Genomic DNA, 25,610 nt, shown 5'->3' with positions numbered 1-25,610 from the left:
TATTGATAATGTGTGTTTCATGGCACGGTGTCAATGCATGGGTCAGCAACTATATCACTTACAGTATTTGTTATCCCTTGATAAACATTTTGTTGAAAAGTGCTCTTGATCTAAGCCTGTATTTCCAGTGTGTGATTTAGTATAGGTTGTAAAGTGTTCAAATTACCACTTATTTAAACATTTGTATTTTAATGCACCCATAAACTCTTGAGCTGTTCCCTGTTGTCTGCTCTCAGGGAGATCCAAAAGCCTCCTTAATTCTAAGAGGACCTTCCATTATAAGAAGAGGCCATAAAAAGCATACCTAATGGTGACCACACAAGCATCAATATCAGGGGTCAAGTCCTGAGGAAAAAAGTGTGGGAACTCCCACCCAAGATCCACTCCCCCATCAAAAAAAAAAAAAATATACACTCATATGCATAATTACTAAATCACATGTTTTTTTTTTTTTTCCGATCCACTGTACCTTAGTAATCCTTTATGTTACTGGCCGCTTCCTGTATATTGATTCATCGGGTAGTGTGCGGGTATTCCGTCACTTCCTCTATGCCGCAATGTCTCCTGGGAGCTTTTGTCATTGTTCCCAGGAGACATTGCGGAGGTCTGCCGCGAGTTATCGCGGGATTTAGAAAGAACTTTATTAAGCAAGTTCTTTCTAAATCCCGCGATAACTCGCGGCAGACCTCGGGCGGCTCGGCTGAGGTCTTACCCAGCTATTCTGGGATAGGTCCCCAAAGAATAAGTAGAGCGCTTTTATACCCTACTGAAAAACTTTCATTTAGAATTCATTGATAACCCTGGTGTTACAACATACCTTCATCTGCTCTGGACCCTCATTTAGAATTCATTGACAACCTGTCCCTGGTGAATGTCAGACCACTAAAACACAGTTTAGAATGGCTAAACCTTTAACAGAAGAAGAGAGATTCATGGTCATATGAATTGCTGTACACGTTCCACAAAGACTAGTCAATTAAAATGGGCTCTTGAGTACTTTCTAATGATAATTGCTTGGTTTATGTAACAACATAAGGGTTAGTCAGCTCCTGCCTCCAGTTTAATACCCACCCGTTACATCCTTGACCTTGTATCCATTATTATCCAGTATACTGGTTATAATATGTGGTATTACCAGATAGTAATTAAAATAGACCTGTAATTAACCAGGATAATTAAAACTGTGCATTACCTTCACTAAAAGCCACGCATCAAGATTATCAGTTGATCCAGGGATTTCCCAGTATAGGTCAAGCTTGCACTAACTATATCTGACCTCTCCATTGACCATTGTAGGTACCATCACATTAAATAACTGATCAAAAGATGTAGGAGGAACTGTACTCTTGGCTCTTGAGGACTTTCTAAAGATAATGGCTTGATTTATCAGAACTTGGAGCCCTGTAAATGCACCCCCTAAAAATGTAACATCATAAGAATTAGTTAGATCCTGTCGAGTCCACCCACTCATTGTTTCCTTGATGTTATATCTATTATTATGTAGTATGTCAGTTATAATCTGTGGTATTACCAGATAGTAATTAAAAAAAACTGTAATTAGCCCAGACAATTAAAACTGTGCATTACATACACTAAAATACATGCATTACAATTATCAAAAGATTCAGGGATTTTTTTTCCCCCTAAATAGCTTCCTTTACCTTAGCGCAGTTCTCCTTCACTTACCTCATCCTTCGATTTTGCTTTTAAATGTCCTTATTTCTTCTGAGAAATCCTCACTTCCTGTTCTTCTGTCTGTAACTCCACACAGTAATTCAAGGCTTTCTCCCTGGTGTGGAGAAAGCCTCTTGATGGGGGATGGGGCGAGCAGGAGTGTCAGGACGCCCACTAACACACAGCTCCTTTCTCTATCTGCAAAGTAGACAGTGTCCTGACTTGCCTGCTCGCCCCCTCCCCCCTCAAGAGGTTTTCTCCACACCAGGGAGAAAGCCTCGCATTACGGTGTGTAGTTACAGACAGAAGAACAGGAAGTGAGCATTTCTCAGAAGAAATAAGGACATTTAAAAGCAAAATCGAAGGATGAGGTAAGTAAAGGAGGACTGCACTAAGGTAAAGGAAGCTATTTAGGGGGAAAAAAATCCTTTACAACCCCTTTAAGCTTCAGCCCACTACCTCCCACCTCTCAATTGACCAATGTAGTTGCTGTCACATTATTAACTGATCAAATGATGTAGGAGGAACAGTCCTCCTGGTTCATAAGAACTTTCTAAAGATAACTGCTTGGTTTATAAAAACTTGGAGCCCTGTACAAGCACCCCTAAAAATTAAGAGCATAGGAATTAGTCAGATCCTGTCTCCAGTATGCCTTCTAACCGTTGCCTCCTTTACCTTGTATCATTATTATCCAGTATGTATCCAGTACTACCAGGTGGCAATTATAATGAACCTGTAGTTAACCAGGGCAATTAAACCTGTGCATTACCTACATAAAAACACATCTATCAAGTTGATAAATAAATCTAGAGATTTCCCAATATAGGTCAAGCTTGGCCCCACTACCTCCCATGTCTCCTTTGATCAATGTAGGTACTGTCTCATTGAATGACCAATTAAAAGTCGTAGGTGGTTCAGCACCAAGTCCTGTATCTCTGGACCTGTTCTGACTTGCAGTCGTCACTAAAGGTAATTTCTGCATATGTCCATCCTTTTTGTTAGAATTATCTAGATGAGCTTAGCCAGCCTGTGTGTGTATATGTGTGTTTGTGCATGTACAGTGCTATGTTATCTATGTTATGCTATAGCACAGGCTACTTAAAATTCACTCAAACAGACTTCCTTTGTTTAGTTATGCACAATAGATTTACACCATAGTGGGAAACAAAAATGGTCTTGTTTGCAGTATGTTTCAGCCACCTCCCATGCACTTCGTACTGGTCAAAGGATGTAATAGATGGGTAGCTGTTATATGGCTAATATGTTTATTTCCAGTACTTTTGTAGCACCAACTTATTATATAGAACAACACAGACTACACATATCCATTCCTTTACTTCAACAGAACTTACCTCCTTATGTCCATATCACATTTGGGGACATTTTAGGGAGGAGGCCATATAATCTGCAACATTTTTGTGGGGGATTGTGGAAGAAGCACACACAGACAGAACATACAAACCAAATGCACCTAGGACCCTTCAGCATTAGGTAGAAGTGCTACCCATTAAGTCACTGTGCTGGTCTTTACAGTAATCGAGTGGCAAATAGATTCCCCCCCCCCCCCCCCCCCAAATGTTTGATATTACTAGCTTAAACTTTTAGAGATGTAATAATACCTATTCAAATAATATATATATATATATACTTTTTTTGCTAAATGCCTAATAATGACAATAGCCATTATTTTTTATATAAACAATGACTTATGCATACACTATAAATGCTTTGAGCTGATAAATGAAATACAGAGAATGTTGCAAAAGTAGTAAAATGCATATTGCAAAACATCCGGGTAGCTGGGTGAGGGACTTTTTGAGTGCCAAAACATATGCGACACACAATTTTATAAAAATGCATCATGATCTTTATTACATTGCATATGCACATTTAAAAAAAAAATGATGACCTAATGATAGACCTTAGGGGCCAGATTCAGGTTGAAGTGCGGCGGCATAACGTATCGTAGATACATTACACCGCCGCAAGTTTTCATCGCAAGTGCCTGATTCACAAAGCACTTGCGATGAAAACTACGCCGGCGGCCTCCGGCGTAAGCCCGCGTGATTTAAATGGGCGTGTGCCATTTAAATTAGGCGCGCTCCCGCGCCGGACCTGCTGCGCATGCTCCGTTTCGAAATTCCCGCCGTGCTTTGCGCGCAGTGACTTCATTTTTTCGACCGGCGTCGCGCGTAGCGTAATTCCGTATTCCCGGACAGCTTACGCAAACGACGTGAATTTTTAAATTTCGACGCGGGAACGACGGCCATACTTTATACAGCAATACGATTGCTGTGTAAAGTTAAGGCACCAAAAACGACGACTAACTTTGCGACGGGAAACTAGACTAGCATACCGTAACGACTAGACTAGACTAGCGTACCGTAACTCCTAATTTGCATACCCGACGCTGGTTTACGACGCAAACTCCCCCCAGCGGCGGCCGCGGTACTGCATCCTAAGATCCGACAGTGTAAAACAATTACACCTGTCAGATCTTAGGGATATCTATGCGTAACTGATTCTATGAATCAGTCGCATAGATACTCTGAGAGATACGACGGAGTATCTTAGATACTCCGTCGTATCTCCGCTGTGAATCTGGCCCATTGTACATAGGAAACATGCCAATGATAACTGCTCCATCGCCCCCTAACAAAGCTTTATGGCACAAATAGAAAAAGTACTTTAATTCATTTCTGATGAATTTAATTTAGCAACGTTTCTATGTATGCTGGCCAATTGGTCTCAAAGTGTTTCGATGCTTGCTTCTTGATAAAAAACATGTACGCATACATACAACTAACAGTTGTACAACCTTTAACCAAAATCCCTCATTAAAACTTACATTGATATTTAAGACAATGGCATATGATTGATTTCAGCTCTATACACACTGCTATGTAGGACAGTTATCTGTTGATGAACTCTTCTGCACAGATAATGACAGTTTATTCTGAAATTCGCACACTTCTAGATGGATTGCCATTTCCTCATTGGAGCTAGAAACTTTCCTGGCATACAGGGCACTCCATACTATAGATGTCAATAGGACCAAATCTTACTGCCTTCCGTTGAGTAATGATGATTGTGGAGTAGAGGCTAGAAGGGAATGTAGTAGAGAGTAGAAAAATTAGAAAAGTAGTAGAGGCTAGAAGCAAAATATATACAATCCGTAGTGACTTTTACAGTTATGCTAAAACATGGCTGTTGTTTAAAGCTTGTTGTGGCCCACAGATACTCTTTTGGCCCATTCACACATGCCTGAAATGCTAGACCGCTGTTTTAACATCCAGGCTGGTGTCCGTATTGTGCCAGCGGTGGGGAGTGGAAGCTTGTGTTGTAACAACGCAAGCGCTGTTTACCTTTTTTCCAAGCGTTATTGAAATGTCAAAGTGACATTTCATCTACGCCTATCTACTGCAGCAGAGCTAAAGTTCAATGACTGGCGCTGACATCAGGTGAGCTCTGATGAGTTGCAGAAAAATCCAGCATGTCTGTATTTTTACACACTGCACATAACACCAGCCTTGTGTTGTTAATAGGCGCATATTAAACAATTGTATTGTACCTGTGGTGGCTGCCGATAATTCAGTGCAGAAAAATTGCCAGTCAATGCACATAGTGTGAACAGAAAGGTTCTTAGGGGCTGCTACTAAGGCCCCGTACACACCATAGAATCCATCCGCAGATAAATCCCAGCAAATGGGTTTCAGCGGATAGATCCTACATGCCAGTGGATCTTTTTCCGCGGATATATCTCCCCTGGGATGGATTCCAGCAGATCGAATATTTGCTGACATGCACAACATATCCATCTGCTGGAGTCCATTCCAACGGATGGATCCGCTGGTCTGTACAGACTCACCAGATCCATCCGTCCGAAGGGATCCCCCGCATGCGTCGTAATGATTCGACGCATACGTGGAATTCCTTATATGACAGCGTCGCGCACGTCGCCGCGTCATAATCGTGGCGACGGCGCGACACGTCATCGCCAGAGGATTTTGGCGCGGATTTCAATGCGATGGTGAGTACACTCCATCGCAGAGAAATCTGCTGAAATCCTCGAGAGGATTTATCCACGGAAACGGTCCGCTGGACCGTATCCGCGGATAAATTCTATCGTGTGTATGGGGCCTAAGATGGCAGCCACCACACTGCTAATCTTGGCTTGTGATATTTTGGTCCTAGCTACCTGCTGCTCCATAACCATAACTCAGCATTTCTCAGTCTTTTTTCGGTCAAGGCACCCTTTAAAATTATGGAAAATCTTAAGGCATCCTCCAAAATTATGGACAGTCTTGACACGCCTATTCTAAAATGTAAAAATTATTCTAATTGTTTTACATAATGCAGTTACATCAATACACATAGGACACCCAACGTTAGAGGTGATTTATTCTTCCAGAGCAAATACACTATTGCAAGCTGCTACTGACTAGTATTCTATTGTTTCTCTTCTCCCTCAGTTTTTTTTCCATCACTTAGCTAATGAGATCCCAAAGCTGATGGGGTTAGGCAATTGAGGGTCAAACAAGGATCATATGCAAGCAACTGACATCCTCCTTATCAATTGATGATGTATTGGTCGTTAGGAGGTTGACAGCTAGAAGGTTGTAATGGTGTACAATGAAAACCTGTGGCTTTGTGTAACTAAAAGTTAGGCTTCATCCACCCACCGACTTGTGTCACCCTGGTTGAAAAAGGCTGACCTAACTTATAGGAAGACTGGTGTTAAAACATACCTTTATCTTCTCTGGACTCCCTAGGGGTCAGTGTTTTGACATTTAGGGAAGGTGGGAGGTACCCAAATGATCTCTGTCATAAGGCTAGATTTGGTGCGGGTGGTTTTCTAATACAGAATCAAACAATAGCTCTGTGTGTAGAACATTAAATCCTATGTAACTCCCCCCATGGTGTTGTCCCGACACTGGTACCTGAAAGACTAGAGTTTCTGAAAAATATTACATTGGTATTTTTATCAGTTTAAGTTAGAGAAGAGCTGTGGGTTGACAACAACCAGTAGTAAAGCAGGCACATTTAAAGCTGGACTTCAAGCTAGAATAACAAAAAAAATACCTTTGTGTTGGGTTCCCTGCACTGCTAGGGTTAAATTGTTGTTATTTCTAGGGGGTAAAGGAAGAATCTGTATTACTTACCCCAGAGCTTGACAAATTTGCTTTGTCTAAAAAAGTTAGCAACCAGTTACAGCGATATGTAACATGTTTATCGCAAGCAAGGTTTTTATTTGTGGGCACCCCAACACATTTATTTACATTTGTACATGCATATATGTGGGGGTGGGGAGCCTGACATTTTTTTTTGGGGGGGGGATTGTATGTGCTTGGGTGTAACTTGCCCTCTACCCTACTGTGCTAGCTATGCCAGCCCCAGGCCTGCAGATTGGCAAGTAAAGCCCTGGATCTGTAGTGGCTAGTGCACGTGGAGGGGCACTCTATCCACTTATGTGGAAGCCATCGGGTGGCAGCTGAGCTGCCCGAATGCTTCCACCTGACAAGTGAGCTCTGTTGCTTGCCCGAAGCAGGGCTACATATAGAAAAAAAATGAAACTGCATGTTCCAGGCATCAGGTGATACAAGTTGGGCATCCCTGCAACAGTGAATGGGCTAACAAAAGCCCAGGCGCCAAGACTCAATTTCTAGTTGCTATAACAACCTGGCTCCTGAGATTTGTCGAGCCCTGACTTACCCTATTACCCCTTCCAGCAATCTCCAGCACTGTCCTGTACTAGCAGAAGCTTCAGCCTGTGGGTGTTTCCTTGGCACCATTGTGTACAATGCAGAGCTTTTAAAGGCTATGTTCACCTTTTATAAAATAAAAATAAATGCACATCTTTTTTGCAGGTAAACAAAGTTGCGGGTGCAATGTCAGGATCCTGCAAACACTCAGTAAGCTGTCCGCCCAATAACGCCGATATGGGTAGGCAGTTACTCAATTGAAGGGCTAATCAATAAAATACGAGGATGCTCTACATCCCCCTTCGCAGTTCATTAAGAACTACAAGCTATCTGTCTTTGAATGATTGTCACTGTTTTTAAATTGTGATAGCCAGTGTGGGGAGACAATCCCCTTCCCATTGTCACAGGGAGGCAGGGATCAGGAGGAAAGGAGGCAGGAGCTGGAACATGTTATTGTTTCCCCCCTAAACATAAAGATCATTTAACTTTTACTTTGCCGTATGGGGAGAGAGGAGGGGTACTACATAGTTTTTTTTTGTTCCAGCACTTAAGCTTGTTCAGCTTTAAGATTAGTATTCAGGTTCTCTTTAATATCAAACACTCACTTGTTGAAATGTAGCCATAATATTTCCCCACAGGATGTGTTTACTGTAACTTTCCTTAAGAAATAGTTGTCGTCCAGCTCTAACTACTTCATGCAAACTCCCTTCCCTTTCCCTATTGAGGCTGCCGTGGCTGATCTCTGCTTCTGAAAATGCCAATTGCCTGGCTGTCATGATGATTTGGTTCAGAAGAAAGTCATGAATGTCAGCTTACATTTTTCTTTTAGTACAGGATTTCATTACCTCCCTCAAGAATTATATTAGTAAAAACTTTAGACTAGAGCACCTTTACACCCTATTACCAAACTTTTTTCTTTTGTTTTGCAAACCCAAGATTAACACTTTAAAGAAACAATTCATCCATGTCCTTGCTAGTTTTCTTTATCTTATCTCAACTTAGACTGAGCTTAATCAATTTTCTTTACTCAGTATCAATCTTTAACTGACATGGTTAATTTCTTACTCACTTTTGGGTATATTCTTAAATTGTTCCACTCTCATTTAATAATATTCATTTTTGGAATGCAGCCAATCAGCATCTTTTATAGATCAATTAGTTTGCTTTTTGAATGTCAAAATTAAAGTGGAATTTTTGGATAGAAGTAGAAAATGATTAGATCATTTAAAGTGGTGAACACTGCAGGCTGGCAACACAGCTGTTAATTGAGACAGCAGTTTAGTGTTGTCAATCTGAAACAGGAAGTGGTATACTGTAGGGAAGAAACATTGCAAAAGATTCATAAAAACTAAAAAATAGATTAAGCGTTCGTATACACATTAAGTGATTTTGCGTATAGCACTGTAACTACAGTACCAAAACAACTTTGCTGACCAAGTAAATTTTAGTTGACTTAAATACTCTACAATCTATTATATGGTGTTAATGTAATCATTCTATGGGCTGCACACACAAGGCCGTGATTTACCTCCATATGTATTTGCAGTCACTTTAATAGCTTGCAGCATAGCCTGCATGTTTAGGCAGTACTCATAATGGCTGTATCAGGTGTGCAGAGGTTTCTTATTTTTTTTACTAGTGGATATTCCATGTAAAGGTAACTTTTCTGATGGATACTGTATACATAGGTAAACATGGTTTTATGAGTATGAGGTTTCATGTTTCTACACTTTGGGCCAAATTCACAGCCCCGCAGCGCAACGTAACTTAAGTGATTTAAGTTACACTGCCGCAAATTTCCTAAGTTAGGTATCGATCCACAACACACTTACCTGGAAATTTGCGGCGGTGTAACTCAAATCCGCCCGGCGCAAGGCGTGCCGAATCTAATGGGGCGAGTCCCATTTAAATTAGGCGCGCTCCCGCGCCGGACGTACTGCGCATGCTCCGTCGGGTAACTTACCCGACGTGCATTGTGCTAACTGACGTCGCTCCGACGTCATTTGCTTAGACGTTAACGTAAATGGCGTCCAGCGCCATTCATGAACGTCTTACGCAAACGACGTAGAGTTTAAAATTTTGACGCGGGAACGACGGCCATACTTAATAGGGCTTAGTCAAATAGGACTCAGCCCTATTTTTACGCGGCGTAACTCGACGTAAACGACGTAGATTTAGCGCGACGGGCCCGTCGGAACGTTCGTGGATCGCCGTAAGTGTTCATTTGCATATTCTAGGCCGGCCGCAATGGCCTCGCCACCTAGCGGCCGGCCTAGAATTGCATCCTTAAGATCCGACAGTGTAATTCAATTACACATGTCGGATCTTCTGCCTATCTATGGTAAACTGATTCTGTGGATCAGTTCCATAGATAGAAACAGGGACACGACGGCGTATCAGTAGATACGCCGGCGTATCCCTTTTGTGGATTACCCCCTATATATACTATTTATGAATAGATGGTTGTCCAAGGTGGCTCGTATGTACAATCACAAACTCCTCTATACCAGGAATTATTAGGTAGTTTCCTTGGAGCAGAACAATGGTGGAGGAGTGAAGGCAAAATGAGCTGCTGCTGGGTAGAGGAGGGGAATTTGAAAAATGGCATTGCTTTGTCCAGTATGACCGTGTGTATGTAAGACAAGTTTGAGCAAACAATCCGTCGCAAAAAAATCTATGGTTTTGTTGTTGGAATGTCCGATCGTGTGTACAAGGCATTAGTCTTCTCATATAAGACCCTAACCAGGTAGTTGTCTCAGTGGAGGCAGCAGCTCTTATAACATCACACAATTTATCTTTAGCATGGAACACCCCCAAATTTTATCTAATAATTATGATTATAATTATGATGTTCCCATTTATTTGTACTTTTGCATTTTTTTGCCATTTTATTAAATATAAATGTTTTAATATTTGCCACTAAAGACCTCCCTTAGTTCATTGCAATCACTATGTCTTCTAACAGCTGAGACTTGAAAGATACAGTATCAACCACAATGAGTACCTTGTATTAAATGACTTGGCTGAGCCAGGCTTGCATTTTCAAAAAAAGCAGTAGAGTAAAACTTGTGAAGTAGTACTGCAAAGCAGGAAACAGAATCAGCGCTGGCAAGTGTTGACTTGTTACATATAATTTTGGCAAAGATTATTTGTATGAGTACTGCAGCAGCACAAAGGCAATTATAATTAGAAATGGAAGTATACTGGAGTTTCAAAATCATGAGCCTGCTGCAGATGTGGATTATAAATGATATGTTGGGGAGTCTGTTTTAGGCATTTTGTGTGTAGAGGATGACGTTGGTCATACACATAAAGGGGCAGATCCACAGACAGAGTACGCCGGCGTATCTACTGATACGCCGGCGTACTTTCAAATTACACGCGTTGTATCTTTAGTTTGAATCCTCAAACCAAGATACGATGGCATCTGGGTTAGATCCGACAGGTGTACGTCCTCGTACGCCTTCGGATCTAAGATGCAATACTTCGGCGTCCGCTGGGTGGCGTTCACGTCGTTTTCCGCGTCGGGTATGCAAATTAGCTATTTCCGACGATCCACGAACGTACGTGCGGCCGTCGCATTCTCTTACGTCGTCTCTAGTCGGCTTTTTCCGGCGTATAGTTAAAGCTGGTATTTTGCGGCGTATGGTTAGACTTGCCATGTTAAGTATGGCCGTCGTTCCCGCGTCGAAATTTGATTTTTTTTTTTTTTTTATAAGTCGTCCGTGAATCGGAATGTACGTAAGTCCCGTCTTAATTAAAAAAATTACGTCCTAGCAACGTCATTTAGCGCAATGCACGGTGGGAAATTTCGGGATGGCGCATGCGCAGTTCATTCGGCGCGGGGACGCGCTTCATTTAAATAAAACACGCCCCCTACCCGCCCAATTTGAAATCCGCCGCCAGAAATACACTACGCCGCCGTAACTTACGGCGCAAAATCGTTGAGGATTCGAAATTACGCCAGGTAAGGTACGGCGGCGTAGTTTATCTCTGATACGCTGCGCCGATCTATTTCTATGTGGATCTGGCCCAAAGATTCTCTTGTTAAGCCCAGCAGGTTGAATGAGAGAAATGCATGGATTCCCCCATCCTTGCTAAACAGCATGAATAGTTTAAGCTCCCAGTGCCAGCTATTTTTTTTGACAGCCGGTATCTACAGCTATTAGGATACCCAAACAGTTACTGTTGGCTGCAGTTACTTTTTGACTGTCTTTTCCACCCAGCTCCTTCAATTTCACGATCCAAATTTTTCAAGCTGGATGGCTTCGACACTGCCACCCATGCCCCAAATCTCACCCAGTTCACAAGAATGGGCAACAAATTTGAGCCATACATGGCCAGCTTAAGACTGTATGTTAAAGTGGTAGGTCAGTCAAACACCAACTATACTTAAATCAACCCCCATTTTAAGCATATTCTATCTATCCTGTAAATGAAAAGATCTGTATACTTACCTATGCTGAGTGTGATCTGGTCTGATCACATGATCTGGTCCCAGCGCCGGCTTCAGTGAAGAGAAGAGATTGGCATCAACGGCTGCAGAGCCTGGGCGATGGCATCACCCAAAGGCTTACTGTGGGGTATCCGTTGTTGCCTGTTCTTTCTCTACACTGACGCCAGCTATGTGACGGGATGGAATTGCTCTCAGAATAGGTAAGTATACAGGCTTAGAATAGTGTTGGGAGTAGATTTAAGTATAGTTAGTGTTTTACTGAACTTCCACTTTAACTTCATTATGTGATATACAACTAGCTAACAGTTTGCATTGGGTTAAATAACGTCTATCCCTATCAATTTTGAATCTCTTGCCCCTTATTTCCTTCTGGCCAGGCAAATAACCTACATGAGTGTATTACCCACAATGTTTGTATCCCCTCTGGGCTTCAGAGAAACTTCAAAAGCAGTGGGGTCTGGCAGGAGTTAGCGCTTTGACTGGGCTGAGCAATTTAGGTTTGATGAAGTGGTGTTTTTAAGTGCACTGTGTTCAGTACTTTTTCAGACCACTGCCTGTTGATTTTAAGAAGATGTACAAAAACATAAAATTCTGATTTGTAGAAATATATGGTCAGTGAATGGCTCAAGTCTAACACAGCATGCTGAACTGTCAGCTTGGTTGGCACTGCCGTAGACTGTGGATGTATGAGTCCTTTCATGAAAGGTTCACAGTTTAAGCTGTGCCACATTAATGAATAGAAAGTACTGTTTGCTGCTTCAGAATCTATTATCTTTTACGTCACGGGAGCTGGTGCCAACCATATGATAGAAAGATGCATTAGCAGCCTAATCTGCCTTGGTACTTGGCAGGACTATCATTCTAGAAAAGGAAAAAAGGCTCACTTGCCATAGTGTACAATGACAGTAAAATGACTAGATACTTAGGATTCTCTATAAACTTCTTATACTAGGAAAACAAAAGCCAAAGCAGAACCAGCCTCTTTTAACATATGTCAAGAATTCGAGCTTGTTTCGTACAGCCAATCAATTTTGGGGAAAATTAATTTTCCTTGATGAATTTATTATTTTAGGTATTTACATGGTGCTGTCAATTACACAGAGCTTTACAAATACTGTACATTCACATCAGTCCCTGCCCTTAAGGAGCTTACAATCCAGGGTCCCTAGCTCACATTCCTATACACATCGACTTAGATAAGATCCCCCAAATCTATGAGCATGTCTTTAAAGCATGGGAGGAAATCAGTTCAAGCACAGGGAAAATATGCAAGTTCCATGGAGGTAGTGCTAGGCTGGAAAATGAACAAGCAACATGACAAGCCTGGTTTTACAAGGCAGAAGTGCTAATCACAGGGGCCACTTTGCTGTCTAAGAAAAGGCTTTGTTTGTCCAAATAAAGTTTAAAGGCAAAATATTAGTAAATTACTATTCAGTTAGGGTGCCCTCTCCTTACAACCAAGATAAGGACTCGGGGTGCAACACTTTTAGTGCTGATAAGGCTAGTAAACTTGATTGAAAGGGTTAGATTAATGCATAAGTAAACCCTAAAACAATAACATTTATTTTAAAAGCAATGCATATCATAAATTGCATGTTTAAAAAAAAATAGTATTCACCTGTTCAGATGACACGTTTATATTTTTAAGTCACAAGAATACAAAATGGGGGTGTAAGCATCACTTGGACAAGAAGGCACAATCAGCAATGAAAGCATCATCAGAAGTGAAATCCTTCTCCACTCCACCAAAATGTGGCAGAATTTCCCTTCATTTCCCGTCCTTACAAAAAGTAAGGGGAATTCTACCAAACAAGGGATAGCAACAAAAAAAAAATGAATGGTTTTAAGCTTGCTCACTCAGTCTAAAAGAAAAGAAAATATTTTGGCTGCAGTTGATCTTTAATGTAAACCCAAGTGTATTGGTCTAGCTTTAAATATATAAACCATCTGTTACTGCAACCCAATCAATTTAAAAGGCTTTTCAATGCAGACAATTTGCTGGCGTTCCATTTATTTTGCTTTGCAGTGCGCCATGTTGCAGAAGAAAAAAAATATTTTTTTTGTTAAAAATCTTGTAAGATCTTGTGTATACAAGGGATTTCCCAGGAAAGCACTGGGTGACATCATCTTTCCTGGATGCATCGTTGAGGCCCTGGCTACATCACCAGTGCCTCTAGAAACCAGGAAGTGCAATCAAATTTATTGTAAGTGACAACAAAATGCTCCTTTTCCCCATAGAAACTAAGATGATTTAACATCAGCATGGAGTGCTGCATGCAATACAGTTTTTTATGTTGGGGGAGGGGGAGGCCAGCTTAAACATTGGAGATAACACAGGTTATCATCTAGGATAGGGGATCTTACATTTTTTTTAATCCAAGGACCCAAATATGAAAGTTATTCTGGGAACCAAGCAGAGAATTGTTATCGTAATGACAGCAAAATCACAGACAAATCACAATGCTGAATAACAAAAAACATACAGTAAAAATATTTATTTCGATGAAAGTATAGTTTTTTACATTTCAAATATTTTAATTTTCATTAGTGACAGATAAGAATAGAAGTACAGAGTTGCATGTAAGAAATGGTACAATATTCTAAGAAATCCCAAAGGTTACAATTTGCAGTGTACTCTACCACATGGACAGAGCATTATGTAGCCATACCATCATTCAGCAAATATAGAGAAGTAGGCATTATTAAAGACCCAATTATCCTGCATCATGAAAAAACAACATAAAACCCATGAATCATCAGACTATGTCTTAGTAAATGACCTACAGAATGTGAGGTCAAATAAGTCATAGAAATTAAAAGAAAACAGAAAGGAAGGGAGGTTACACAAGGTTCCGAGCACGTGACCAGACGCCTTCTTCCAGGATGATGTCATAATCTAGCTTAATTGGGCCTAAACTATAGGTAAGATTTAAAGTTTTCTGATTCCATGTATAAAAACCGAGTATTCCAGGTTTTAAAACAGATTTTATGAATTGTATGCAATCAGGCCATCAAGTAATCAATTTTAATGATATGACACATTTTCTAAGCCCATTCAGCAATGGTAGGGCTTGTTTGAGATTTCCAGTGGCACAATATTATTGCTTGAGCTGATAATAGTAAAAAGCCCTTCTTAATATGAGAAACAGATTATGTTAAGAATGATAATAAAGCAATTTGAGGGGTTTGTGTTATGGCACATGAAGTGACTTGGCAGAATAAAGAACAGGTTTGAATGCGTGGACAATTCCACCATATGTAATATATTGTAGCCTTTTCTACACCACACCTCCAGTAGGTATCCAGGATGAAAGGTATTATTTAATGTAACATGTAAGGGCATCATAGAATATAGTCAAGAGTTTAAAGCTCTTATTTTGTACTAAGGAATCCACTGTAAGTGGATGTGTAAAAGTGAAGGATTTGAGAAGATCGGAGTACAGTGGAGCTCTCTGCTACATAGTGAGGTCTTAAGGAAAAGGCTTCCAAATGCTGAAGTATAGTTCCTATTTTTTCATGTGTAAAGTGGTGAAGTGAAAAGCTAACATATTGTTAAGAAAACCATAACTATAATTCAAAACTGCCATGGATTTCAATACCATTTCTACTCTGACACCCAAATCTATATTTCTACCTCTCAGCTCACTCCATCAGTCTCCTCACACATCACTATTTTACAGACAGACATATCAGTCTGGATATCACAACACGTCCTCAAACTCAATCTGTCCAAAAACTGAGCTAATATTATTTTCTCCCCCACGTGCCTCTTCCCTTGACTTCTCTGTCAAGATCGAAGGCACAACTATTAACCTGTCCCCGCATGCAAGGGTGCTAGGTGCAATCATGGACTCTCCTTTTGCCCCCACATATAGTCTCTGTCCAAATCCTGCTGCCTCGAACTCTGCAACATCTTTAAAAAAGCCCTTTCTTAACCAATGGCACCACAAAGCTTCTAATTCACTCCTTGGTTATCTCTCACTTGGACTACTGCAACTCCCTCCTCATTGGATTACCTTTACATGGAAAAACCCTTGTCAGTCCATCATGAATGCTGCTGTCAGACTCATCCAATTTACCAACTATTCAGTGTCTGCTACCTCTCTCTGCTAATCCCTCCATTGACTTCCGCTCACCCAACAAATGAAATTCTAAATACGAAGAACAACCTACATAACCATCCACAGTTCAGCCCCCAAATACATCACTAACCTAGTCTCAAAAGACCAACCAAGTCGTTCTCTTTGTTCCTCCCAAGACCTCCTGCATGCTAACTCCCTTGTCACCTCCTCCCATGCTCACCTCCAGGATTTCTTTCAAGCCTCTCCCATCCTCTGGAACTACCTACCTCATGCTGTCTATCTCCTACTCCAGGGATATGCAATTAGCGGACCTCCAGATGTTGCAAAACTACAAATCCCATCATGCCTATGCCTCTGGGTGTCATGCTCTTGGCTGTCAGAGCCTTGCTATGCCTCATGGGATTTGTAGTTCTGCTGGAGGTCCGCTAATTGCATATCCCCGACCTACTCTGTTTATTTTTAGGTGATACTTGAAAATCCTTCTTTTCAGTGAAGCCTAAGCCTGATATTGTAAAGCACTCTGAAAACTGTGGGTGCTAAATAAATACTGAATAATAATAATAATAATAATAATAAATTATTGAGTGACATTCCAATGAAATGCTCCCCTAATTAAATGCCCTCCATGAAGAACAATGCTAATGAAATGCCCTCTATGAAGAACAATGATGCCCTGTGGTGAACTTTGGGTTTAGCCACACTGCCGTAACAGTGGGGGAAGATTAAAGGTACATAGTTAACCAGAGCCTGGGCCTTCACAGCACAAGTGCCACAGTCCTGGTACTGACCAAATATTCTTTAATTATTGTGCTACAACAAAATTCCCAGGACATATTTAAAAAAAGACACATATAAAACTCAACACAGTCAATTTAAAAAAACTAAAATCCTTATATTACATATACTTTTATGCATAACAAATATAGACAGAGAGCTGATCCTACCTTACAGAACAGTAATTAAATCAGTCCGGGGCTTCACTGCTCACGTCTTGCCAACTTCCCCTTTTTTTACTGCTTCTTACTTTTGCACCCTTCCTCCAACACAGCATCCCCTTGTTTAAACGACTTCTGTTGGGCAAAGACTACCAAACACAGGTCAAAATTTGGCTGGTCCTAACTGAACTGGCCACATTTCAATCAGCGCATGGCCAGTTTGCACTGCTCACATATTGGCCCTAATGGCAGGTAGACATGGCTGCCCATGCAGCTGTGATGTCTTGCTTCACAGCATTAGGCAAAGAACCTGTAAATAACTGGAGCAAGGACAGGTGGCAGAATAGAAATGAGGGCGGGCGGATGGCAGAGGCTACCCATGGCAAAGAAGTCCATGACCTAGTTTGGATGGAGACCCATAGTTTAAAAATTAATGATCTAGAGCTTATACTCCAAACCAGTATTGGTCAAGGGTATGTTTTTTGTTCTGTCACAATACTACTGAAATAAGGAATTTATGGACCAAGCTATAGTATATTAAATCTATCTCAGGATCTGTCTTATGGCTCCTGTTTAGCGTGCCTTGCTGTGTGATGGAATTGATACATGTTCCCGCTGTCAATCTCATTCTGATGTTAGTAAAATATGCAATGAATGTACTGTAACATTTGCCATGTGTTTGAGAAATAGGGCAAGAATTATTTGGCAAATGGATGGTGTATAGGAAACATTTTCTGCCCTGTACACACGATCGGACCTTTGTCCGACCAAATTCACATCGGAATTCCGACGGAATTCCATCGGAGGAAAAGAGAACATGTTCTCTATGTAATCTCCGATGGAATTTATTGGAATTTCTGATGGAATTTCTCCGATGGGGCATATACACGGTCTGAATTTTCGAAGGAAAAAGTCTGACTGACTTTTTCCATCGGAAACTCCGATCGTGTGTACGAGGCCTTAGTGTATTTATTTGTAAAATATTTATTTATTTTTTAAATGTTTTGTATTCTATAAATGTATATAAAAGCATGTATACCATATTTTTTATTTAAAAGAAAATATTAAATGGCAAAAAACATACCTTATATGTTTTTATGTATGCTTCAGTATGCTTCAGTATAAATCTAAGAGGTATCTGTTAACATGTTGAAGTAAAATATCTGCCAAAGGCATGTAACCTAATACTTTTTTTTCTGATGTTAAATTATTTTGCTCCAGAGTGTAACAGTTGCACATTTTGCTGTACTGACAAGCAGTGTGTTCAATACAAATAGCACTTTGAGCAATAGGAACAGTGTCATAAATGTAAGTGAGCTGTAGCTGTCAGAATGTTAATACTTCATAAACACTTCATTAGGCAGAGAAGAGACGTCCGACTCTGGTCAGAGAAATGTACTGATAAATGGTTTCTTTCTTTTTTTTTTATAGGATGGCCCTCTTAAATGGAATGTGGTGTAATCACTGGAAAAGGAAGATGCAGCATATGTTATATTTTATCACTGTTTATTTGGCTGCTGTTCAGCATACTGGTAAGTTAATTTTATGTATGTTTGTACTTAGGAGTTACCATTTTAAATCATGGGTAGATTAGATTTTGGCTATATATTTTATAGACTCGAGTGTTTGAGAAAAAATAACTATGCATGACAGTTATGATTCTTTGAAATAAATGATAGTATTTAATTGTACTATGTACTATTTCCATAGTGAATTGCAGGACACAAAGAACCACCATTGCAATAGTCCTTTCCCCAAGGACATACTGATACATACTTCATTGTGTTGAAACCAGTGAACCTTTTACATTTTGTGTTGTTATAAGAAAATGCCAATAAAAGCACAGGAGACCTGTTTTGCTAAAGTAGAGGTTCATAAAAAAAAAAAAAAAAATCACAGGGCTTACTGGTCCCAAGTGGGGACCCAGAGGATCTGCTTGCTAGTGCCCCCAAAGGTGGGCTGAGGCTGCCATTTAATGAAAGGTCGGTGTTAAGGCAGCACTTAAAAGTGATGCTTTTCCACAATTTTTTTTTAACTCCTTGCAATCCGTGGCCCAATTTCTGTATTCTTTGCATTGTTCACTCCACATATCAGTTCCTTATTACACTCTGGATCACAGTTCTTTAATATACTTCATAACACCTCACTTTAGCTGTGCAGCATTTCTGAACTGGTACCCCTAAGCCTGTACTGGACTCCACTAGCCACAGTAACACAAGTAACTCGCCACCTCACTCCCATTGACATTGATTCATTTGTGTTTCTCCATTAATACTAGGAAGCTGAACTCTTTTTGCTACACCCGTACTTATTTTTCTTTCTAGGCCCCAATTTCAACTCCCATGACTGCCAGGCTGGGTCCCTAGGACACTTGTGCCGCAATGTTGGACAAAGTATTGGGGTTCCCATTGCTAGGGTAGGAGCCTAAGCAAACAAGTTCCTTCACTACCAGGACCTTCCATTTCCTTTGCTAAGGCATTGCTTCTGCGGCATATACACAAAGACACAAGTAGAGTAGCTATTAGCAACAGCAATGTAGCCTCCTAAAAATAGCTTTGCTGCACATTAGACATTTGTACTACATCTTCCCTATCTTGTCTAGTCTAGTCCCCTACTTAAGCACTGTTCTTTGTGATACACCATACATGCATTCACCCCGTTTAGGTTGTCCTCAAGTTATTTCAGAACAGGACAAGTTGAATAACTATGAGAATTCTTTACTGAAGAAGATATTTGAGAATAACATATGAACTGTCAACAGAAGATGTTAATCCACAGATGTTTTTTCACCTTAATGCATAGAATGCATTAAGGTGAAACAACTTTTACCTTAACAACCCCTTTAATTATGCAAGTGAGTCTATTAGTCCCGTGTAAGTAAGAGTCCACACTCTGGAAAACCAACTGGGCTCTTACAAGGGGTGGTCTAGTGCAATAGTTCAGATTTCTAGCAGCAACTTTTTTCTTTAAATAGAGAGACAGTTCACTGCAAACTAAATGGCCAAATTAGGCCAGATCGATTGCCCAAACATCCAGTTGTGGCAGCCAGAAGACATTCAATTACTGGCGGTAATACTGTGACACGTAAATGACAGCTCCTAGTGGCTTGCTCCAAGTTGTTAACAAGCCAGTGGATATCCCGGGTGACATCCTTGATCAAATATAGAGGGGATCACAGGAAATCAGGAAGAGCAAGGATACACCACTATGGTATGTTTTTCTTGTGGGATTGTATAATGTATTCACACATTATAGACATGATCCCTAAACCTGTTTAACAGATTGTACATGAAAGTTGAATACTTAGGGTGTAGTCACAGTTTGCAGGGTGCAATAAACATCCAGTTAATGCTATGTTAATGCCTTCTCTTCCGAAAAGGTGCACTCAGAAATACAAAGTATAGCTTATTCAAAAACTCGAAAGCTTTAATTATTAAAGTATAGCTAAAGCCAAAACTTTTTTAAGCTTTGAACAGACTAGTGAAAGTTTAGAAATATGTTATCGCTGTCTGTATTGGAAATTTTCCAATGGGGACACAGTGTCCCATGACAACTGTCTTAAAGTGGGTTTCTCTTTTATATGTTCTTCTTATTTCCTATTGTGTGTACAGGACAAGAAGTGAATGGTTAACTAGGGGGATGGGAATTTTATCCTTCCTTTTGGTTGCTTTCACACTGATACGGTGCGGTTCGCATGCAGGAGTTTTGGTGCGCTTTCAGATAGCACACCAAAAGCGAGGGGCACAATAGAACTCTATGGCAAAGCACATCTAACCTGCTCCAAACCTGCAGGTATACTATGTACACACGGGGTGCGGAAAAAACACACAGCATCATTGTGAAAGGGCTCTTACTCTAGTCAAAAAGAATAAACAAGTTTTAGCATTACATATGCTTTAATTTTAAAAGTCATTATATACATGTTACACAGGGCTCTCCATGCAACATATTTTTTAAGCGGTTTAGACATCTATATTTTATCAACCAGTTATGCAAATCTCTATTTATTAAGCGGATATAATCTTTTGTTGGTTGTCATATGTACACTTTCAAGTAGAGCAGTATAACTTGGTTTTATTTTTGTGTTTATTATAAAAAAATATATAAAAAAAACTTGATTGCACAGTCATATAAATGTTTTGTAATGTTTCATTGTCTTCCATACTGGACATTATTATAACTAATAACAAGCATTACCCACATGATTTATGGTTACATGTATTTATTTAAATATCACCTCTGTATTACAATGTTTGAAAAGTGTTTAGTTAAAATACTTACTTTACTATACTGTACTATAATTAAATATGAATATAGTTTTTGAGGATGCAAGATGCAAGTTTTTATTTATGTTTACCCAGATACTTTACTTAAAGCGGTTCTCCACCCTAAAGTGGAGTCCCGCTGATCGGAACCCTCCCCCCCTCCGGTGTCACATTTGACACCTTTCAGGGGGGAGGGGGGTGCAGATACCTGTCTAAAGACAGGTATTTGCACCCACTTCCGGCCAGACGCTACGGGCAAAAGACGGGCATTCCGTCACATCCCGTCTGTCGCCCGTTGTGTGCTGGGAACACTCGGCTCCCAGCACACAGCGGGAGCCAATCGGCTGGCGCGGCGCGACTCGCGCATGCGCCGCAGGGAACCAGGCAGTGAAGCCGCAGCGCTTCACTTCCTGGTTCCCTGAGCGTGGATGGCGGGGGGAGCAGCAGAGAGACGAGCGATCGCTCGTGCTCTGCTGCGATCGTCGCTGGACTCCAGGACAGGTAAGTGTCCTAATATTAAAAGTCAGCAGCTGCAGTATTTGTAGCTGCTGGCTTTTAATATTATTTTCCCGTGGCACATCCGCTTTAAAACAAATTCAGAAGTAATTTATTTGATGGAGCATATTGTGTTCCCTGTGGGTGCCAGCATCTAAAATTATTTACAGTTTACCACATCTGAAAATTTTGAGGTATTAGAAGAGGCTAATCTAAAAATATATCTCCATAGTTGCTGGCATCTTATATTTTAACTTCACAGTTTTAGTTATCCTGAAAAAAAAATATTTTCCACTTGAATCATTCTGTCCTTAATTAAATAACCATTGCAGAAAATATTGCCATCAATTATTTAATTAAGTCTAATTTAATCCAATTGGAAAATGTCTAGGATAGAGTTGGAATAGTATGAAGATATCTTTTGTTTTGAAACATTTTTATTAAGTTTTAGAAATAATTACAGAAACTAAATTAGAAGACTACAAGAAACGTGAAGGGTTCAAGGGAACCCTTCACGTAGGATCTAAAAGAACAGTAAAAAAACAAAACAAATAAAGGGTACAGTAGTTGACTACATATAATAGCAATATATACACTGTATATGCCAAATGTGATAAATAATAATAATACGAAAAAAAAGCCTCAGAAAATAAATTATGGTAGCCAACTAATAAAATAAAATCAAAAAGACTAAAAACCAAGAAAGCTAATAAAATAAAAAGTATGATTACATTTAACTTTTCATGTTTTCTTGGAAATGGGTTAATAAGTGAGATTGCTGCCTGGGAAGTAGAAGATAGAGAGAAAGGGACACACCTATAAGAGCTTGGTCAAAATTGTACCTGTATAATTTGGGATACATATCAGAAAGCTCCACTGCTGGCTGGGCACTGTGGTGCTTGCTACCTTGGACTTTGTTCTGTCAAAGTTTTCAAGACTGAAGTAAGCATATTTATTTTTTTGTTACCTGGACTATTTGCTTTAAAAAAGTACATTTACATATTTTTTGTGTGAAAATGTATTAGCAAAGCATGGAGCTCAGTGAAGGAACACAAAGGCCCAAATAACTACCATGCGGGAGACCACAGCAGCACAAAAAAACGTTGACTTTATTGTTGTGAGCCAGTAGTTTTTGTCCCTGAAAACCAAGTAACCACCTTTAGAAGCACATCTCACACAAAAAACATACACCTAAAGATGACGTGGAGTTTTTTTTTACAATGTTTGAAAGAACAGCTGATCGAGGAGGGTAACTCCCATGACAAATGGGCTGGCTTAATTGCTCCTTTCTAAGCAGGAAAATCCTAAGGTCTATGACTGCCTGAAACTGCAGGCACTGTTGGAGCTACCAATCAGATCAGCTAGCATAGTCACACATCTAAGACAGTTGGTCACTAAGTGGCTACAGCCTGAGACCCTGACAGAACCCCAAATGATGGAGAATGTTGTGATGAGCCAGTACCATCTTTCTCTCCTGAAAGTTCTGAAACCAAACTTCCCTTTGGTTTTACCCTCCTTGACCTGGATTTGTCCAAGGAGGCATTTGGCACCATGCTTTGGATTCCCCTGCCCCCCCCCCCCTATGTGCCACAGGTGTTTGATCTCTGCCGTCACCTTTGACCATCTTTTTTGGCAATATCCTCGGATTCGAGGATACTGGTCGCAGGTCATCCAGTTCCTCCATGATCAGATGAGCTCACCGGTGTCACTGGATCCCAGGCAATGCTTCCTGGACTTATTTCCTGATACTGATATAGATAAATATGCACGCTAATTTCTCCATGAAATGCTATTTGCAGCTAGAAAATATATTAGCCCGGAATTGGATTCAGACCACTACACCCACGCTGGTTGCCTGGCTCGCAGAAATTAATTACACCTTACCTTACAAAAAGATTATCTATATTATTAGAGGTCACGTATAACAAAATTTGGGATAGATTGTTACAATCTTCTTTGACCTGTATCTCTTAGTTTGTATAGAATCCTGTTCTATCTGCATCCTCTAATCTCCTCCCCATTCTCTATATGTCTTTATATGCAACGTATGGTTACCACTGAATATAGAAAATAATTGACACCAGTGTATTTGTTTTTGTTTTTTCCCCTTGTGTTTGTTTATTGGGTTGTATTTTTTATTATATACATTACATTGTACGGTTGTCCTGTATAACTTAAACATAAATCTCAATAAGCCTTTGTTTAAAAAAATAAAGATAAAAAAACAATTCCATGACCGCTGCCATACAGACAATTTATTCTATCCATAAAATGAAGAAAAGGTGAACCTACATCTACCTGGCTAATGTTATGTAATTTTTAAGCTCAACAAAGAGTGGTTGTTAAAATTCATTATACAGTGCCTTGAAAAAGTATTCATACTCCTTGCAACCAGTCCATAGAAACCGTCCATAGCAACCAGTCCATAGCAACCAGTCCATAGCAACCAGTCCATAGCAACCCGTCCATAGCAACCCGTCAATAGCAACCCTCCAAAGCAACCAGTCCATAGCAACCCTCCTCAGCAACCAGTCCATAGCAACCATCCATAGCAACCAGACCATAGAAACCAGTCCATAGCAACCCTCCATAGCAACCAGTGCATAGCAACCAGTCCATAGCAGCCCTCCATAACAACCAGTCCATAGCAATCATCCATAGAAACCAGTCCATAGAAACCAGTCCATAGCAACCCTCCATAGCAACCAGTTTTTGATGGGGCAATAGGATAGGGCAAATAGGATGATGCAGTTTTGATGGGGCAGTTTTAATGGGGCAGTTTTAATGGGGCAGTTTTGATGGGGTAGTTTTTGATGGGGCAGTTTTTGATGGGGCAATGGATCGAAATGGATCGACACACTCTCCCCCACTGTAATATCCACAATCTCCCCCATTGTAATATCCACAATCTCCCCCACTGTAATATCCACAGACATCTCCCCACTGTAATATCCACAGACATCTCCCCCACTGTAATATCCACAGATATCTCCCCACTGTAATATCCACAGTCACCCCCACTGTAATATCTACAATCTCCCCCACTGTAATATCCACAGACATCTCCCCCACTGTAATATCCACAGACATCTCCCCACTGTAATCCACGGACATCTCCCCACTGTAATATCTACAATCTCCCCCACTGTAATATCCACAGACATCTCCCCCACTGTAATAGACACAGACATCTCCCCACTGTAATCCACAGACATCTCCCCACTGTAATATGGTCCACATCTCCCCCACTGTATAGGAAGATTAGTGCTTGCTTAGTCTTACCAGAGAAGCTGGCCCGAACATGAGAAGTTGAGGCCAGGTGATGACGTCAGCATGCCGCTCTAGGCTCACCTAGGCCGCCCCTGGGTGGACCAAGATGGCCGCCGCTCCGGGAGCTAGGCCGAAGCCGCAGCCTTTCCTATGGCCGAAGCAGCAGCAGAGCTCTGCGGATCACGTGGTGTGCCGATCCGCATATGGTGACCCGTTCCCGACCCGTCATTTACGATCCGTTGCACCACAAGAACCAATCAAAAGAATTTTGTTTGATCAAAAAATGTTACGATTAATCGAGGAATTAATCTTTAATTTCCACAGCCCTAATATATATATATCATATTGATAATAATAAATATGTACAGGTGTTTTCTCTGTAGCCAAATTCTGTGTGCACATTGCTAAGAGGTCACACCTTTGAATTGTAATTACAATGCAGTATGTGACTTGAGACAAAAGAATTCTCAAGAAAGCATAACACAACAGCATGTGAACTGAAAGTGGAACACCAGGAGGAGGAAATCCTGTCTTTGATAGCTTACATTCAGGAATTAAAAGGACTTCCAGATTCCTGGTTACTTTCACCTTAGATAAAGTATATCTCTAGTGAGCTACACATTAACTATAAATATTAATTGTTTGTGAACGGATATGATTGACACATAACCAAAGCCTTTAGCTTTGACTACGAGGTGGACATGCAATGCTGAAATTTACTTTTAAATAGA

General features: G+C 40.5%; 1 protein-coding gene across 8 annotated transcripts in view; it reads left to right on the top strand.

Moving 5' to 3' along the window:
* ADGRG6 (adhesion G protein-coupled receptor G6) overlaps nt 1-25,610 on the top strand; it is a 257,956-nt gene that overhangs the window by 4,618 nt on the left and 227,728 nt on the right. For all 8 annotated transcript variants that reach the window (XR_005748733.1, XM_040350904.1, XM_040350899.1 and 5 more), the window contains exon 2: nt 18,281-18,381. Coding sequence is in view for 7 of the 8 variants with exons in the window: in XM_040350904.1 (XP_040206838.1) it covers nt 18,281-18,381 (101 nt within the window). In the remaining variant the exon portion in view is untranslated. The remainder of the gene's footprint in view (nt 1-18,280; nt 18,382-25,610) is intronic.

This window comes from Rana temporaria, chromosome 4 (assembly GCF_905171775.1).
Source record: "Rana temporaria chromosome 4, aRanTem1.1, whole genome shotgun sequence".
Classification (NCBI taxonomy): Eukaryota; Metazoa; Chordata; class Amphibia; order Anura; family Ranidae; genus Rana; species Rana temporaria.
This window is presented reverse-complemented; position numbering and strand designations above follow the sequence as displayed.